Source organism: Rhinopithecus roxellana, chromosome 8 (genome assembly GCF_007565055.1).
Source record: "Rhinopithecus roxellana isolate Shanxi Qingling chromosome 8, ASM756505v1, whole genome shotgun sequence".
Lineage (NCBI taxonomy): Eukaryota > Metazoa > Chordata > Mammalia > Primates > Cercopithecidae > Rhinopithecus > Rhinopithecus roxellana.
The window spans coordinates 42,923,728-42,938,497 of record NC_044556.1 but is presented as its reverse complement, the minus strand read 5'-3'; the positions used below and the strand labels follow the sequence as shown (position 1 = coordinate 42,938,497).

At 46.3% G+C, this 14,770-nt stretch overlaps 2 protein-coding genes across 15 annotated transcripts in view; both read left to right on the top strand.

Moving 5' to 3' along the window:
* The window catches only part of UBAP2L (ubiquitin associated protein 2 like), a 55,646-nt gene extending 48,521 nt beyond the window's left edge, over positions 1-7,125 (top strand). For 2 of the 12 annotated variants that reach the window (XM_030936736.1, XM_030936732.1), the window contains exons 25-28: positions 2,147-2,214; positions 4,380-4,577; positions 4,982-5,032; positions 6,507-7,125. In XM_030936736.1, coding sequence (XP_030792596.1) covers positions 2,147-2,214; positions 4,380-4,577; positions 4,982-5,032; positions 6,507-6,545 — 356 coding nt within the window. In that variant the 3' untranslated portion in view covers positions 6,546-7,125. Of the gene's footprint in view, positions 1-2,146; positions 2,215-4,379; positions 4,578-4,981; positions 5,033-5,825; positions 6,480-6,506 lie in introns of those variants that run through there. The other 10 variants (XM_010364706.2, XM_010364705.2, XM_030936735.1 and 7 more) reach the window with 7 other exon arrangements.
* A 963-nt stretch (positions 7,126-8,088) lies between these two features.
* Positions 8,089-11,496, top strand: HAX1 (HCLS1 associated protein X-1). 3 transcript variants are annotated; one of them, XM_010364696.2, is made up of 7 exons: positions 8,089-8,349; positions 8,886-9,148; positions 9,324-9,511; positions 10,535-10,586; positions 10,740-10,846; positions 10,999-11,089; positions 11,235-11,496. In XM_010364696.2, the coding sequence occupies exons 1-7, from the start codon at positions 8,297-8,299 to the stop codon at positions 11,318-11,320; spliced, it is 840 nt and encodes a 279-aa protein (XP_010362998.1). In that variant the 5' UTR covers positions 8,089-8,296; the 3' UTR covers positions 11,321-11,496. The 3 variants fall into 3 exon arrangements, with proteins under 3 accessions (XP_010362998.1, XP_010362999.1, XP_010363000.1); XM_010364698.2 differs by having other exon boundaries at positions 8,164-8,349; positions 9,030-9,148; XM_010364697.2 differs by lacking the exon at positions 10,999-11,089 and having other exon boundaries at positions 8,155-8,349.
* Positions 11,497-14,770: the final 3,274 nt, after the last annotated feature.

Here is a 14,770-nt window from a genome sequence, read left to right as displayed (position 1 = left end):
GCCCACGTGATACTGGTATTGTCACTGTTTGGGGATAAGTAGGGGGTGTTGATGTTGGAAGGAAAGCAAGAGAACTCTGTAGTCTGAAGATCTTTCTAATAACTGGTAAGGGGTAGTGAAATCAGTACCCATTATTTTCTAGGTCTCTAATACTATCATTGAGATTATTATGGCTACTACAGAGTATTATGGTTCCTGCATTTCCAGTTCCTTCAACCTCATATCCAAGATAAGGCCTCTGGACTAGAAGTTATTTTTAGCCTAAACTCTGGAAAGAATGAGATCAGGTAGGGGCACACTGGAGCTGAATTCCTCCCTACCACCCAGGTTGAGAATCCAGTCAGTCATTTCTGCCATTCCTAGATATAGGCAGCCTAGCCTCACTGCAGAGAGTGACCAAGTATGCTATTTTTTTTTTTTTTTTTTTTTTTTTTTTTTTTTTGCCTTTGCAGTAAATTGTCTCTTTTGGTTTGACTTTAAAATGTTCTACTTATATCCTGTTTATTCCACCTTTACTCTCAACTCTTCCACACAAACTTATTAGCTTAAGCCTTTTCCGTAACTGAACCTTCTGTTCTTAAAAGTTATGCCTGTTACCCAGTGATTTGCTAGATGGGTACCTCAGGTTTGAAAAGGGAATGGAAAAAATACCCATTAGCCCCTTAAGATATTCCTGTATCGTTCCCTTCTTTTACTTCAGTGTCTTTCGACAGTTGATGCTTTGGAGATAAGGAAGTATTTTCTCTTGCTTGGTTTTCTGTAGTTCTGTTATTTTTCCTAGTTAGTGTTTGCCCCTCCCAGGAATTATCTGGACTTAGGATGTTGGGAAGTTTTTCCAGATTAAGATACCACTTCAAAAGTGACTGTTCAAGATGGGCTTAATTTTGGAAGGCTGCCTTTTTCTGAGGCATTGGGAGGATTTGGGTTCTAGAGTTTGAATTGTGGGTGAATGGAGGATTCCTTATTTGTGATTTGGCCACTCTAGTACAGTGCTTCTAAAACACTTTTCCATCAGTGTTCCTGACAGCAGAGGAGAAGGAAATGTGTACCTCTGATGGGAAGGATCCAAGGGCATAGACAGAAAGGCAAAGTTTTTCTGAAGCTTCGTTTTATTTTTATAAAAACTAATGTATCTTTTTAAAATCATGCTTTATATTCCTAAATTACAAATCTTTGTTTAAAAATGGAAAGTTTAAAAGATGTTAGATTATGTATTTCATGGCTTTTCCTATCTCCTTGACCCATTGCCTTATACCCCAGGTGATAGAGTATAGTATGAGTATTTGAGGAGTACAAATTAAAATGACATGTTGTACTACTCTGGTTTCTTTAAAGTTGTAGTGGTTAGTAGGGAGTTTTTTTCAACAGGAAATAGGAGAGTTGGGGTATGGGTTAGAACTTTATCTTACGGAGAAGCTGAAGTTGTATACTGAAAATGACATGTGGTTTTTGTGTTCCACCTAGGCTATAGGAGATGGCCTACTCCTGTCTACCTATCCCTCCCCACCCCACTACACTTAGGCTTAAATTGTGTACATGGAAATTGATCTTGATGGCAGGCCTTTACATATTAAGTTTAAAGATTTAGCCTAGATACTCCAAGACTAAAGAAGCTGGACTGACTGAGCTGAGGCTATGAGAATGAGAGTGCCCTTGGGGATTAAAGTGGACTGCTCCTCTCGTACTTACGCAGTGGAGGCATGGATTTTGAGCCCAGAAATGTCACTTCAGGAAGAGAGAGGGCCAGACTGCCCGAGTCTCCAGGAATAAAACTGAGTGGAGTTTGGGTGGATTGATTTGAAATGGACATTAAAAATAAAAGTTTATTATATTCCTGCTAGACTTTGGCACAGAAGTGTTTTGAAACAGTATATGATAGTGAGGTTTGGTCATATTCCCTTGCCCACCAAAAAAACAACCTCACTCTCTCATGTATACTCAACACACACCTGGAAAGGTCCAAAGAGCCCTTAGGGAGCTTTTGTTTCATAAACTCTTAACTCTCAGGACTGACTTGAAGCTGGAAACCAACCAAAATTCCCTTGCATTGGTATAGCTAGAAAGGCTACAGATACCACCTCATCTCAGGAATAAGGGCCAGGTAGCTAGCTGAGCTAATCCTCCTGTCTGTTTCCTCCTCCCCCAGGTGTTTCAGTCACCTCCAGTAACACGGGCGTGCCAGATATCTCGGGTTCTGTGTACTCCAAAACCCAGGTAGGTGCCTGGCTCTGGACAGAAGTGGAAAAGAGATAGACATAGAAGAGGTGGAGTTGTAATGGCAGAAATACAGTGGACAAGAACAACCCTAGGAGAGGTGGCAGGAAACCCATCCTACTTTTTCTAAATGAAAGATCCTAGACTTCACTTCCTCTAAGAAGTTAAAATTTAGCCCTCTGAGAAAAAAACAAGAGAAGTGTAATAGGAAGGTGAAGCGTGTCAAATTGTTCAATGTGTCATGTGATTTACTGTGCAACTCTCCTGGCCCCCTTTCCTACCTACTCCCAACCTTTTTCATAACTTTTCAAGAGAGTAAGTATGAGAGTGACAGGAAACTAGTTCATTCCATTCTTTGAGTAAATCTGTAACAGTGGGAGTGGGAAAGGAGACACCTAGTAAATAATGAAGCATTTGAGTGATCCACAGGTTTGTTATGGTGCTTTTGTCCCCCATCACCATAAATACTTAAAGTTTGTTATTAAGCACTGGGGGTCTGGGGCGGGGCACTTCATGGACAAGACCTTCAACACTTCAAATATCTCAGTATGTGTTTATTTCTTTTGAAATATCCATGGAGTTCTTTTTGTTTTTGTTTTTGAGACAGAGTCTTGCCCTGTCACCCAGGCTGGAGTGCAGTGGTGCCATCTCAGCTCACTGCCAACTCCATCTCCTGGGTTCAAGTGATTCTCCTGCCTCAGCCTCCCGAGTAGCTGGGATTACAGGCGCCTGCCAGCACGCCTGCTAATTTTTGTATTTTTTAATAGAGACGGGGTTTCACCATCTTGGCTAGGCTGGTCTCGAACTCCTGACCTCATGATCCACCCGCCTCGGCCTCCCAAAGTGCTGGGATTACAGGTGTGAGCCACGGCGCCCAGCGGAGTTATTACTGATTTATTATTATTATTTGTTAAAGGAATATTGGAAGGGGTGGGGACACTACTGGCTTGCTTTTTTTTTTTTTCTTGGAGACAGTCTCAAGAAGTCACCCAGGCTGGAGTGCAGTGGTGGGATCTCAGCCTTCTGAGAAGCTGGGGCTATAGGTGTGCACCACCAGGTCTAATTTTTGTATTTTTGTTTTTTGTTTTGTATTTTGTATTTTTGTTTTTTGGTAGATACAGGGTTTTGTCATGTTGCCCAGGCTCATCTTGAACTCCTGGGCTCAAGCAACCCACCCGACTTAGCTTCCCAAGTAACTGGGATTACACTCAGTTTTGTTCCTGGATTACAGGTGTGAGCCACCACGCCCAGCCTGGAGTTCTAAGTTCAAATTTCATGATGTTCAAATATGACATTCAGTTTTACAAAGTGCTTCCACATTTCATCCTCTTATTTGGTCTTTTTGTTTTTGTTTTTGTTTTGAGACGGAGTTTCACTCTTGTTTCCCAGGCTAGAGTGCAATGGTGTGATCTCGGCTAACCACAACCTCCGCCTCCCGGGTTCAAGCAATTCTCCTGCCTCAGCCTTCCGAGTAACTGGGATTACAGGCATGTGCTACCATGCCTGGCTAATTTTGTATTTTTAGTAGAGATGGGGTTTCTCCATGTTGGTCAGGCTGGTCTCAAACTCCTAACCTCAGGAGACCCGCCCGCCTTGGCCTCCCAAAATACTGGGATTACAGGCGTGAGCCACTGTGCCCAGCCTTTTTTTTTTTTTTTTTTTTTTCTTGAGATGGAGTCTCCCTCTGTCTCCTAGGCTGCAGTGCAGTGGCACAGTCTTGACTCACTGCAACCTCTGCCTCCCAGGTTCAAGTGATTCTCCTGCCTCAGACTCCCAAGTAGCTGGGATTTACAGGTACCCACTACCATGCCTGGCTAATTTTTGTATTTTTAGTAGAGATGGGTTTTCACCATATTGACCAGGCTGGTCTCGAACTCTGTGTGAGCCACCATGCCCAGCCTATTTGATCTTTACAACAGGTTTGTAGTGTCCCTGTTTTATATCTGAGGAAACTGAGGCTAAGAGGTTGAGTAGTTTGCCCAGGTTCACACAGTTATTAAATAAGAGCAGAGCTGTGACTGAGACCTGAATATGTGATTTCAAGTGTACTGTGCCTTCTGTGACACCATGCTGCTTTCTGAGGGTCAGGGAGCCTGAGCTCAGGAAAATCCCAAGATTGGTTTGCTGATCCCTTTTACTCTGTCTCCTCCTGGCCTCCTGGATAGCAGTCCTTTGAGAAACAAGGTTTTCATTCCGGTACTCCTGCTGCTTCCTTCAACTTGCCTTCAGCCCTAGGAAGTGGGGGCCCCATCAATCCGGCCACAGCTGCTGCCTACCCACCTGCCCCCTTTATGCACATTCTGACCCCCCATCAGCAGCCGCACTCTCAGATCCTTCACCATCACCTGCAGCAGGATGGCCAGGTAATAGCCCTTCCCCCTCTCTCCTTTCCCTTCCTCTTCCTATCCCTTAAAACTGCCTTCCCTTTCCTTTTCTTACCCTTCCTCACCACCACCTTCACCCAATCCCTCCCCAGCGCCAGTCATGGGCACACAGCACATACAGACACAAGCGCACATAACACGAGCGGCCGGCAAAGGGTATCTCAGAGAAGGGGCCAGATTGAAACCTTTTTTGCCCAATTCCTTTGGTGCCCTTCTCCTCCTGTGCCACAGTTGTCCTCATCCCATCAGACCTGGGTCACACCTCCCCTCTTTCCTCTCCCAGCCTTCCCTCTTCCCTGACATTTTAGCTTTCCCTTCTAATGGTGGAGTTCTATTGTCAAAGTTTGTCCCTTTATTTTCCATATATCCTGGTTCTGCCTCAGCTACCATATTTGCAGATGATTCTCTGTTGCCAGCGCCAGCAGGAGGAGCAGGTAATGAAATTGAATGATCATATGCTTGAACCCACTCCTTTTCAGTCCCCATTTCACCTTCACAGCCTCAGGGAACTTGAAAAGACTGCGCGGTCACAAATCGGGATACACAAACACAAACACCTTGCTGAGCTCTCTGGCCTCCCCTTCCTCTCTCCTTCTCCCCTCCCCAACACCCTCTTTATCTTTGTACCCTTCCCCAACTGTGGAAAACATTTGGTTACCAGAATGGAAAAGATTATTGGGGCAGCATCTGCAGCCTGAGGCCTCAGACTGCCTCTCGTACCTGCCTGAAATGGGCTTACAGATGTGATGTGTGGTAGGGGTGGGGATCTGTGGGGCAATGCAAGTGGCCTCTTGAGAGCTCCATTATAGGGGGCTGGAGCTAGAATAAGGACTTCCTTCCTCTCAAAGACAGCTTTCCAAATTGAGGCATTCATGGGGATCAATGGAAATGAAATTGCCTTGTGATCACTCATCTCCAAGAGCAGGGGAGAGAAGGGGTGGGTAGTAGGAGAAGGTAGAATTGAAAATGAGTAGAACTAACTCACTACCTTATCTCCAAAGGTATCTTGCCCTCTTCATCTTTTCCCTATTTAAAAGTCAAAAATGCCTTCCTGCTTGTAAGAAAGGGGCTTTAGCAGCTATGCAGACTAAATTTTCTATGGTTCTAATAGTAGTGAGGGGAATGGGAGAGCAAGACAGTTTGCACATCTCCACCTGAAGATGTTACAAATTTGTACCACTAACTAGACACCTTTTTCCTCCCCGTCATCCTCCCATTCCCCTGCAGACGGGCAGCGGGCAACGTAGCCAGACCAGCTCCATCCCGCAGAAGCCCCAGACCAACAAGTCTGCCTACAACAGCTACAGCTGGGGGGCCAACTGAGGCCCTGACCCTCTTCTCCCGGTCCCATCTTCTGAGAGGGCTTCTCAGCCTGGAAACTATGGAAACAACATCAAAGAGAAAGGAATGTGGGGGGTTTCCGCTGCCCCCCACCCCCAGCGGCCCACCCCATGCCTCAGCTTCATGTCTGTCCCATTCCTATACCATCCCCACCCTGTTGTATGTATTATAGGATTTGTATTTTCTCCTTTTTTTTCCCCCCTTCCATTCCTTCTCCCCTCTTGCATTCAAGATTATGAAACTTTGCTATGGGCCCTGCCCTTCCTTTGCTTCCTCCTGTTCACCCTGGTGGTGTACGGATGAGGTGGGGAGGTGGGACTCCCAAATATATATCAGCCCAACAGCCCTAAGTCTCCTCCTTTATTATTAGGAAAACAACAACAACAAACAAAAAAAATGGCGTCATGAATATGAACAGCATTGTCAGATGAATTAGTTGAAGTGTTTTTTTTTTTTTTTGGTTTTTTTTTTTTGTACTGTGTCCTCAAATTTAATGGATTAATGTGTCTTGTATATATAAAAAGAAAACCTCTACCTTCAGCCTCTGCCTATTCTTGCTCCGTCTAGGACATCCTCAATTTCGTCGATGACCAGCTTGGTGAATAAGTATTACTGTACCAACGGGGCCTCCTCTAGCAGGCCCCTGAAGGCAGTGGAATAAAATGAAATCTTCGCCCTTTAAGAACTCCTGACCTTAATGTGGTAGTAGTATCTTGTCCTTGAGGGGATTTCCTTCCCTTCACCCCTAAGACTTTCACAACCTGGTGACTGGAAAGAACCACCACAAATCTTCATTTCCTCCAGAAACTGCTACATCTACAGCCGATTTCAGGCAGTAAAGGGAGAGGGATAGAGGAGATTGGGTGGAAAATGGAGAGGATCAAGAAGGAGCTGAGACCATTTCAAAGGAAAAAAATGGCTTTATAGAGTTTTAAGTTATGACTTAGATGGGTCCAGGTAAATAAACTAAAAAAGTGAAGGTATCATGTATCGTCTGACAGAACTAAATCTTGGAGTGGGGTGACGGATAAAAGACTACATACTGGGTACAGTGTACACTGCTCGGGTGATAGGTGCACTAAAGTCTCAGAAATCACTAAAGAACTCATCCTTGTAACCAAATACCACCTGTACCCCAAAAACGAAATAAAAGAAAACCTTGGGGCACATTCCCCCTAGGAATGGACTACTGTAGTAGTTGCTTCTTGGGTGCTTTTCTGTGACATAGCTATACCCAATTCTTTGAAAAAGAGTCTAGAGCCAAGTCTGGCTTGGGGATGGGGTACAGGGAGAGACAGGTCTCGGATAGGCTTTGAAAATCAATGATAAAACAATAAACAAAAAAAATGAGGCCAGTCGCTTTGGGAGGCCAAGGCGGGCAGATCACCTGAGGTCAGGAGTTCAAGAACAGCCTGGTCAACATGGTGAAACCCCGTCTCTACAAAAAATACAAAGGTAGCCGGGCAGGGTGGCATATGACTGTAATCCCAGCTACTCGGGAGGCTGAGGCAGGAGAGAACCTGGGAGGCGAAGGTTGCAGTGAGCCGAGATGGTGCCACTGCACTCCAGCCTGGGAAACATGAGAGAAAACTTTTGTCTCAAAAAAAAAAGATACCAAAGGGATACTTCTTTATCGCCCCCAATTTGTTTCTTCTCAGGACACAACTAGTTTCCCTTCCCTTACAAATCCTTTGTCTTGCTGGTTGCAGAGCCTGCTTAGATAAAAGAATCCTATATGGTTATAACAAACTCCCTAGTAGCTAGAGAGGTGGAGGAAGTTAAGTCCATGCGTCTCTTATGTCTTGATCTCTTCTCTGGGGGAATTCAATACTAGAAGGAGCAGACGTCACCCAGGTGAGTCAATAAGAACGCCCGAGTAAGGGGCGAAGTGGCTTCTGCTGTTAGGCTGGCCAGCCCCGGGGGTGGGGAGGTTGAGGGATGCCCTCAAGCCGGTTCATTTGTGCGGCTGGGCTGCCCTCTGGCGGCTTTATCCGGGTGCCATCCAGAGTCAAACCCTCGAAATGGCTTTTCGGACTGAGTTGTCTCCAGAAAGAAGAACAGGTTTAGGAGGAAGGCGGTCATAGGAAACTGAAAGTGCGTCACGCCCACTACCGTCACGGAAACTGGTCTCTAAAAGGTGGGGTAAAGATAAAGCCCTTCAAATTTGAGGAAGACTTTCCGTCCCGCCTCCTTTGCACGTCCGGCTTACAGTCGTTTACGACAGTGTCAAGATCGCGGGCGTGCTTTCCGGTAGCGTGGGCTGACGCCTCGCTCAATTTCCCACAGGGCCGCACAGGTTTGCCCCTTCTGCGAATGGACCACTGGAGGGGTTCAAAGGTTCGCGTCCCAATACGGGAATGAGCCTCTTTGATCTCTTTCGGGGCTTTTTCGGCTTTTCTGGACCTCGGAGGTGAGAGTAGGTCCGGCTTGGACAAGGGTGGGGGTCGTCTGAGGGGAGCTTGACCCCTACGTCTTATTTTTGGAAAAACATCCTCTGTCCCACTCCTTCAACTCTTGTAGAGAGGACAGAAGTCGCAACATTGAACACTCACCCCGCCACAGTAACCAAGGCGGTCGTTAAGAGGAGAAACAGCAAACTAAGCCTTTCTCGAACCTGGGGTGATGCAACAGGGACCCGGGCGGAGAAGACAGTGGGGGTCGGGAGAATAGGACAGTGAGCAAGTGAGCAGGACCTTGGGAGAGAGGGGAGGGACTCTGGGGGAAGGTGTAAGAAGGGAGCTGCGAGCTGAGGTCTGACTTTGATGGAAAAAAAAAAAAAAAAAAACTGTCAGCCATTGTATTAATGTTTTGATGGGGCAACCAGTCCTCCGACCCTCTCCCCAGCTTCCCAGACCCCTTGCTCTTGTCCCACTTTGCCACCCATGAGTTGATTTTATGGCTTAAATCCTGCTGACATCTTGGTAGCCAATCTGCCTCCACTCTCAGCCACAGAGATCCCTTTTTTGGAGGGATGACTCGAGATGATGATGAGGAGGAGGAAGAAGAGGAAGAAGGGGGTTCATGGGGCCGTGGGAACCCAAGGTTCCATAGTTCTCAGCACCCCCCTGAGGAATTTGGCTTCGGCTTCAGCTTCAGCCCAGGAGGAGGGATACGTTTCCACGATAACTTCGGCTTTGATGACCTAGTACGAGATTTCAATAGCATCTTCAGCGATATGGGGGCCTGGACCTTGCCTTCCCATCCTCCTGGTGTGTGGCTTTCCCTGAGGGACAACCTGTGGTTTCTAGTGGGTTGGTGGGTGAAATAAAGAGCCTGCAGGGAGTAGCTGGGGGATGGGAAGTGTGAGAAGACTGATGATTTCAGGGAGATTTATAGAGCCCAAGTCCTTTCCCACCCCAGCAAACACCTGCCACCTTTCTGCAGAACTCCCAGGTCCTGAGTCAGAGACACCTGGTGAGAGACTGCGGGAGGGACAGACACTTCGGGACTCAATGCTTAAGTATCCAGATAGTCACCAGCCCAGGATCTTTGGGGGGGTCTTGGAGAGTGATGGAAGAAGTGAATCCCCCAAACCAGCACCAGACTGGGGCTCCCAGAGACCATTTCATAGGGTGAGTATCCCATCGGGTCCTGAAGTGAGAGCTTGTGAGAGACCACTAATAAAGTGCAAAGACTGGCCGGGCGCGGTGGCTAACGCCTGTAATCCCAGCACTTTGGGAGGCCGAGGGTGGATCACCTGAGGTCAGGAGCTCGAGACTAGCCTGGTCAACATGGTGAAACCATGTCTCTATTAAAAATACAGAAAATTAGCCGGGCGTGGTGGCGGCCACCTGTAATCCCAGCTACTCGGGAGGCTGAGGCAGGAGAATTGGTTGAACCCAGGAGGTGGAGACTCATGTCAAAAAAAAAAAAAAAGTACAAATATTGCACTTTTTTTTTTGAGACCCAGCCTTGCTCTGTTACCCAGGCTGTAGTGCAGTGGCCCAATCTCAGCTCACTGCAACCTCCAATTCCCAGGTTCAAGTGATTCTCCTACCTCAGCCTCCTAAGTAGCTGGGATTACAGTCACCTGCCAAACGCCCCACTAATTTTTGTATTTTTAGTAGAGGCTGCGTTTCACCATGTTGGCCAGGCTGCTTTCGAGCTCCTGACCTCAGGTGGTCCACCCACCTTGGCCTCCCAAAGTGCTGGAATTACAGGTGTGAGCCATCATGCCTAGCCAAAGATTGCAATTCTTGTTTGAATCTGATAGCCCTGGGCTGGAATCCTAAGCCCTCCATTTAGTGTTTTCTGTTTTCTCTATTAAGCTTGTGGGATTTTCTTTGGGGGAGAGATGGGTGTTCTGTTTCTTTAAAAACAAAACAAAACAATAAGCCACCACTGGTCTAGATAATTCTTGGATAAGGCAGGATTGTGCACAGAGTATAGGCATATATCAGTTTGGGAAGTCTTTCTGGTAGAAGGATACATAAAACAGCCAGGAAGGAGGAAGGAGTGTGTAAATAAAGCTATTCTGAATGGAATTACTTCTCCCGGGGCAGTGGGTTTTGGAGCTCGGGAGTAGTTTGAGGTCTATGACCTTTCAAGTTTCAGATTGGAAGGTGTCTTTTCACTTACTATGGTTTCTTCTGCAGTTTGATGACATATGGCCTGTGGACCCCCATCCTAGAACCAGAGAGGACAATGGTAAGTCTGGAGGAAGGGGAATTTTATCAGCCTTTTGTTATTCTTCTGAAATTCTGTCCATTTTCCCCCCCTGAAGTTTCTTCCTGTACACTTGTCTCCTTTTTTCCCTTGGACTCTTTTCTCTCCTGCTTCTTCATCTCTCTGCTCTTCCAGATCTTGATTCCCAGGTTTCCCAGGAGGGTCTTGGCCCGGTTCTACAGCCCCAACCCAAATCCTATTTCAAGAGCATCTCTGTGACCAAGATCACTAAACCAGATGGGGTGAGTTGAAAGAAAAAGGTAAAGGAAATTGTGGCCAGGGAATGAATGCCCTGAAACAGGAATCTCTGTAAAGAAACAGGGATCTCTATAAAGAATCTGCTGAGCGTTATCTTTAGTGATGTTAGGAATATGGTGGGGACTTCTCCTTGTAGATAGTGGAGGAGCGCCGGACTGTGGTGGACAGTGAGGGCCGGACAGAGACTACAGTAACCCGACACGAAGCAGATAGCGGTCCTAGGGGTGGTAAGTTAAAAGACAAAGGGGTTCATCTCAAGATTCCTTGGGGAAGGGAAATCTTACTCTTCTACCCTTGAATATTATTTCTCTCCTTTGCTTCTGCCTGGTCTCTTTCATTTAGCCTATTTATGTGTATGACTTTCTTCCTTAGATCCAGAATCACCAAGATCTCCAGCCCTGGATGATGCCTTCTCCATCCTGGACTTATTCCTAGGACGTTGGTTCCGGTCCCGGTAGCCTTGTTAACCCTCAGAGGCCTTCAAAGTCCTTTCCACCTTTCACCCATTGCCCACCATTAATAAGCTTAGCTTGTCCTCTTGCCACCTCAGGGGCAAGTATGTAGAATAGTGAATTGGGGGCATGTCAGTTTGTCACTCACCCAAACTGACCAATAAAACCTTTATTTATGCTAATTATTTGTCTTGGTTTTGTCAAGGCTATTTCAGTTTCTAGAACCATTCAACACTTCCGAAATTATCTTGGTCCTCTACCTTCTCCTTATTCCTTAATTTTTTATTCTACATCTAAAACCTGATTTCATAAGTAAGGGTCAGGCACAAGTAGAAAATGATTTTTCTTTCTCGAGCAAGAAATAAATTAAAAAAGAAAAAAAAGAGGCCAGTCTTGGTGGCTCACACCTGTAATCCCAGCACTTTGGGAGGCTGAGACAGGCAGATCACCTGAGGTCAGGAGTTCAAGACCAGCCTGGCCAACGTGGTGAAACTCCGTCTCTACTAAAAATACAGAAATTAGCTGGGCATGGTGGCGGGTGCCTGTAATCCCATGCTGAGGCAGTAGAATGACTTGAACCCAGGAGGCAGAGGTTGCAGTGAGCCGAGATCGCGCCATCACACTCCAGCGTGGGCAACAAGAGCGAAACTCCATCTCAAAAAAAAAAAAAAGAAAAGAAAAATTATTTTTCTTTTCTTTCTTTTTTTTTTTTGAGACGGAGTCTTGCTCTGTCGCCCAGGCTGGAGTGTAGTGGCCGGATCTCAGCTCACTGCAAGCTCCGCCTCCCGGGTTCACGCCATTCTCCTGCCTCAGCCTCCCGAGTAGCTGGGACTACAGGCGCCTGCCACCTCACCCGGCTAGTTTTTTGTATTTTTTAGTAGAGATGGGGTTTCACCATGTTAGCCAGGATGGTCTCGATCTCCTGACCTCGTAATCCGCCCGTCTTGGCCTCCCAAAGTGCTGGGATCACAGGCTTGAGCCACAGCGCCCAGCCTAAGAAAAATGATTTTTCTTAGGAGATAACTAGAAATAATTTCAGGAAAACTTCTAGAATTTCTAGAAAGGGATACATCAGATTCCCAAAAAAGGGTGTGGGTGTGGAAGTGTGGATCACTGACTAGAGAGTTCATGAGGTAACTGAGGAAGTACGTGGGTAAATTTTCCTTACTTTACTGGCCTTAAAAAATTGTTATGTGGGCCGGGCGCGGTGGCTCAAGCCTGTAATCCCAGCACTTTGGGATGCCGAGACGGGCGGATCACGAGGTCAGGAGATCGAGACCATCCTGGCTAACACTGTGAAACCTCGTCTCTACTAAAAAATACAAAAAACTAGCCGGGCGAAGTGGCGGGCGCCTGTAGTCCCAGCTACTCGGGAGGCTGAGGCAGGAGAATGGCGTAAACCCGGGAGGCGGAGCTTGCAGTGAGCTGAGATCCGGCCACTGCACTCCAGCCCGGGCGACAGAGCGAGACTCCGTCTCAAAAAAAAAAAAAAAAAAAAAAAAAATTGTTATGTGGGCCGGGCGCCGTGGCTCAAGCCTGTAATCCCAGCACTTTGGGAGGCCGAGACGGGCGGATCATGAGGTCAGGAGATCGAGACCATCCTGGCTAACATGGTGAAACCCCGTCTCTACTAAAAAATACAAAAAAAACTAGCCAGGCGTGGTGGCGGGCGCCTGTAGTCCCAGCTACTCGGGAGGCTGAGGCAGGAGAATGGCGTGAACCCGGGAGGCGGAGCTTGCAGTGAGCTGAGATCTGGTCACTGCACTCCAGCCTGGGTGACAGAGCAAGACTCCGTCTCAAAAAAAAAAAAAAAAAAAAAAAATTGTTATGTGGCTGGGCGTGGTGGCTCACACCTGTAATCCCAGCACTTTGGGAGGCCGAGGCAGATGGATCATGTGAAGTCTGGAGTTTGAGATCAGCCTGACCAATATGGTGAAACCCCATCCCTACTAAAAATACAAAAATTAGCCAGGTATGGTGGCACATGTTTGTCATCCCAGCTTCTTGGGAGGCTGAGGTAGGAGAATTGCTGGAACTCAGGAGGCGGAGGTTGCAGTGAGCTGTGATCATGCCATTGCCTTCCAGCTTGGGCAAAAAGAGCAAAACTCCATCTCAAAAAAAAAATTATTATGTATGTTAGAGAAAATACACCTGGCACAAATGTTACCAGGTCCTTTTTTCTTTTTGAGGCAGGGTCTCACTCTGTCACACTGGCTAGAGTGTAGGGGAGTAATGTTGGTTCACTGTAGCCTCGACCTTCTGGGCTCAATACTTCCACCTCAGCCTCCTGAATAGCTGGGACTACAGGCAGACACCACCATGCCTAGCTAATTATTTTTTCTTTTTTTTTTTGGTTTTTTATTTATTTATTTTTTGTATTTTTGTAGAGACGGAGTTTTGCCGTGTTGCCCAGGCTTCCTTTTCTCATTATAAAAGTTTTTAACCTGGTGTGTTAGACTGCACCTATCATCCCAGCTACTTGGGAGGCTGAGATAGGATTACTTGAGCCCAGGAGGTGGAGGTAACATAGCAAGATCCTGTCTCTAAAATATATATATAAATTTATATGTATAACATAAATATATAGATTTATATGTCTAATATATAATATATAATACAAATATATATTACATATGATTGCATATATATGATTACATAGATAATATATATTTGTATATATAAATATATATGATATATAATTATTAATATATAATATATAATATTATATATATTTGTATATTTTTTATATATATATTTTTTGAGATGGAGTCTCTCTCTGTCACCAGGCTGCAGTGCAGTGGTGCGATCTCAGCTCACTGCAACCTCTGCCTCCCGAGTTCAAGCGATTCTCCTGCCTTAGCCTCCTGAGTAGCTGGGACGACAGGCATGTGCCACCACGTCCAGCTAACTTTTGTATTTTTAGTGAAGACAGGGTTTCACCATGTTGGCCAGGCTGGTCTCGATCTCTTGACCTCGTGATCCACCTGCCTCAGCCTCCCAAAGTGCTGGGATTAAAGGTGTGAGCCACCACACCCGGCAAAATATTTTTAAAAAATTAGCTGAGCAGGTTGGGCATCATTGTTCACGCCTATAATCCCAGCACTTTGGGAGGCTGAGGTGGGCAGATCACTTGAGGTCAGGAGTTCAAGCAGGCCGGGCACTGTGGTTCACACTTGTAATCTCAACACTTTGGGAGGCCAAGGTGGGCGGATCACTTGACGTCAGGAGTTCAAGACCAGCCTGGCCAACATGGTGAAACCCCAACTCTACTAAAAATACAAAAAGTTAGCTTAGTGGGGTGGTGCACACTTGTAATCCCAGCTACTTAGGAGGCTGAGGCAGGAGGATCACTTGAATCCAGGAGGCGGAGGTTGCAGTGAGCCGAGATTGTGCTGCTGTCCTCCAGCCTGGGTGACAGAGCGAGACTCCATCTCAAAAAACATAAATAAATAAATT

Excerpts from the sequence above, each read along its gene's own strand:
- HAX1 (XM_010364696.2), top strand. The coding sequence starts at position 8,297 with ATGAGCCTCTTTGATCTCTTTCGGGGCTTTTTCGGCTTTTCTGGACCT. Across the intron at positions 9,149-9,323 it reads CTTGCCTTCCCATCCTCCTG|AACTCCCAGGTCCTGAGTCA; the intron begins GTGTGTGGCTTT and ends ACCTTTCTGCAG. Across the intron at positions 9,512-10,534 it reads CCCAGAGACCATTTCATAGG|TTTGATGACATATGGCCTGT; the intron begins GTGAGTATCCCA and ends TTTCTTCTGCAG.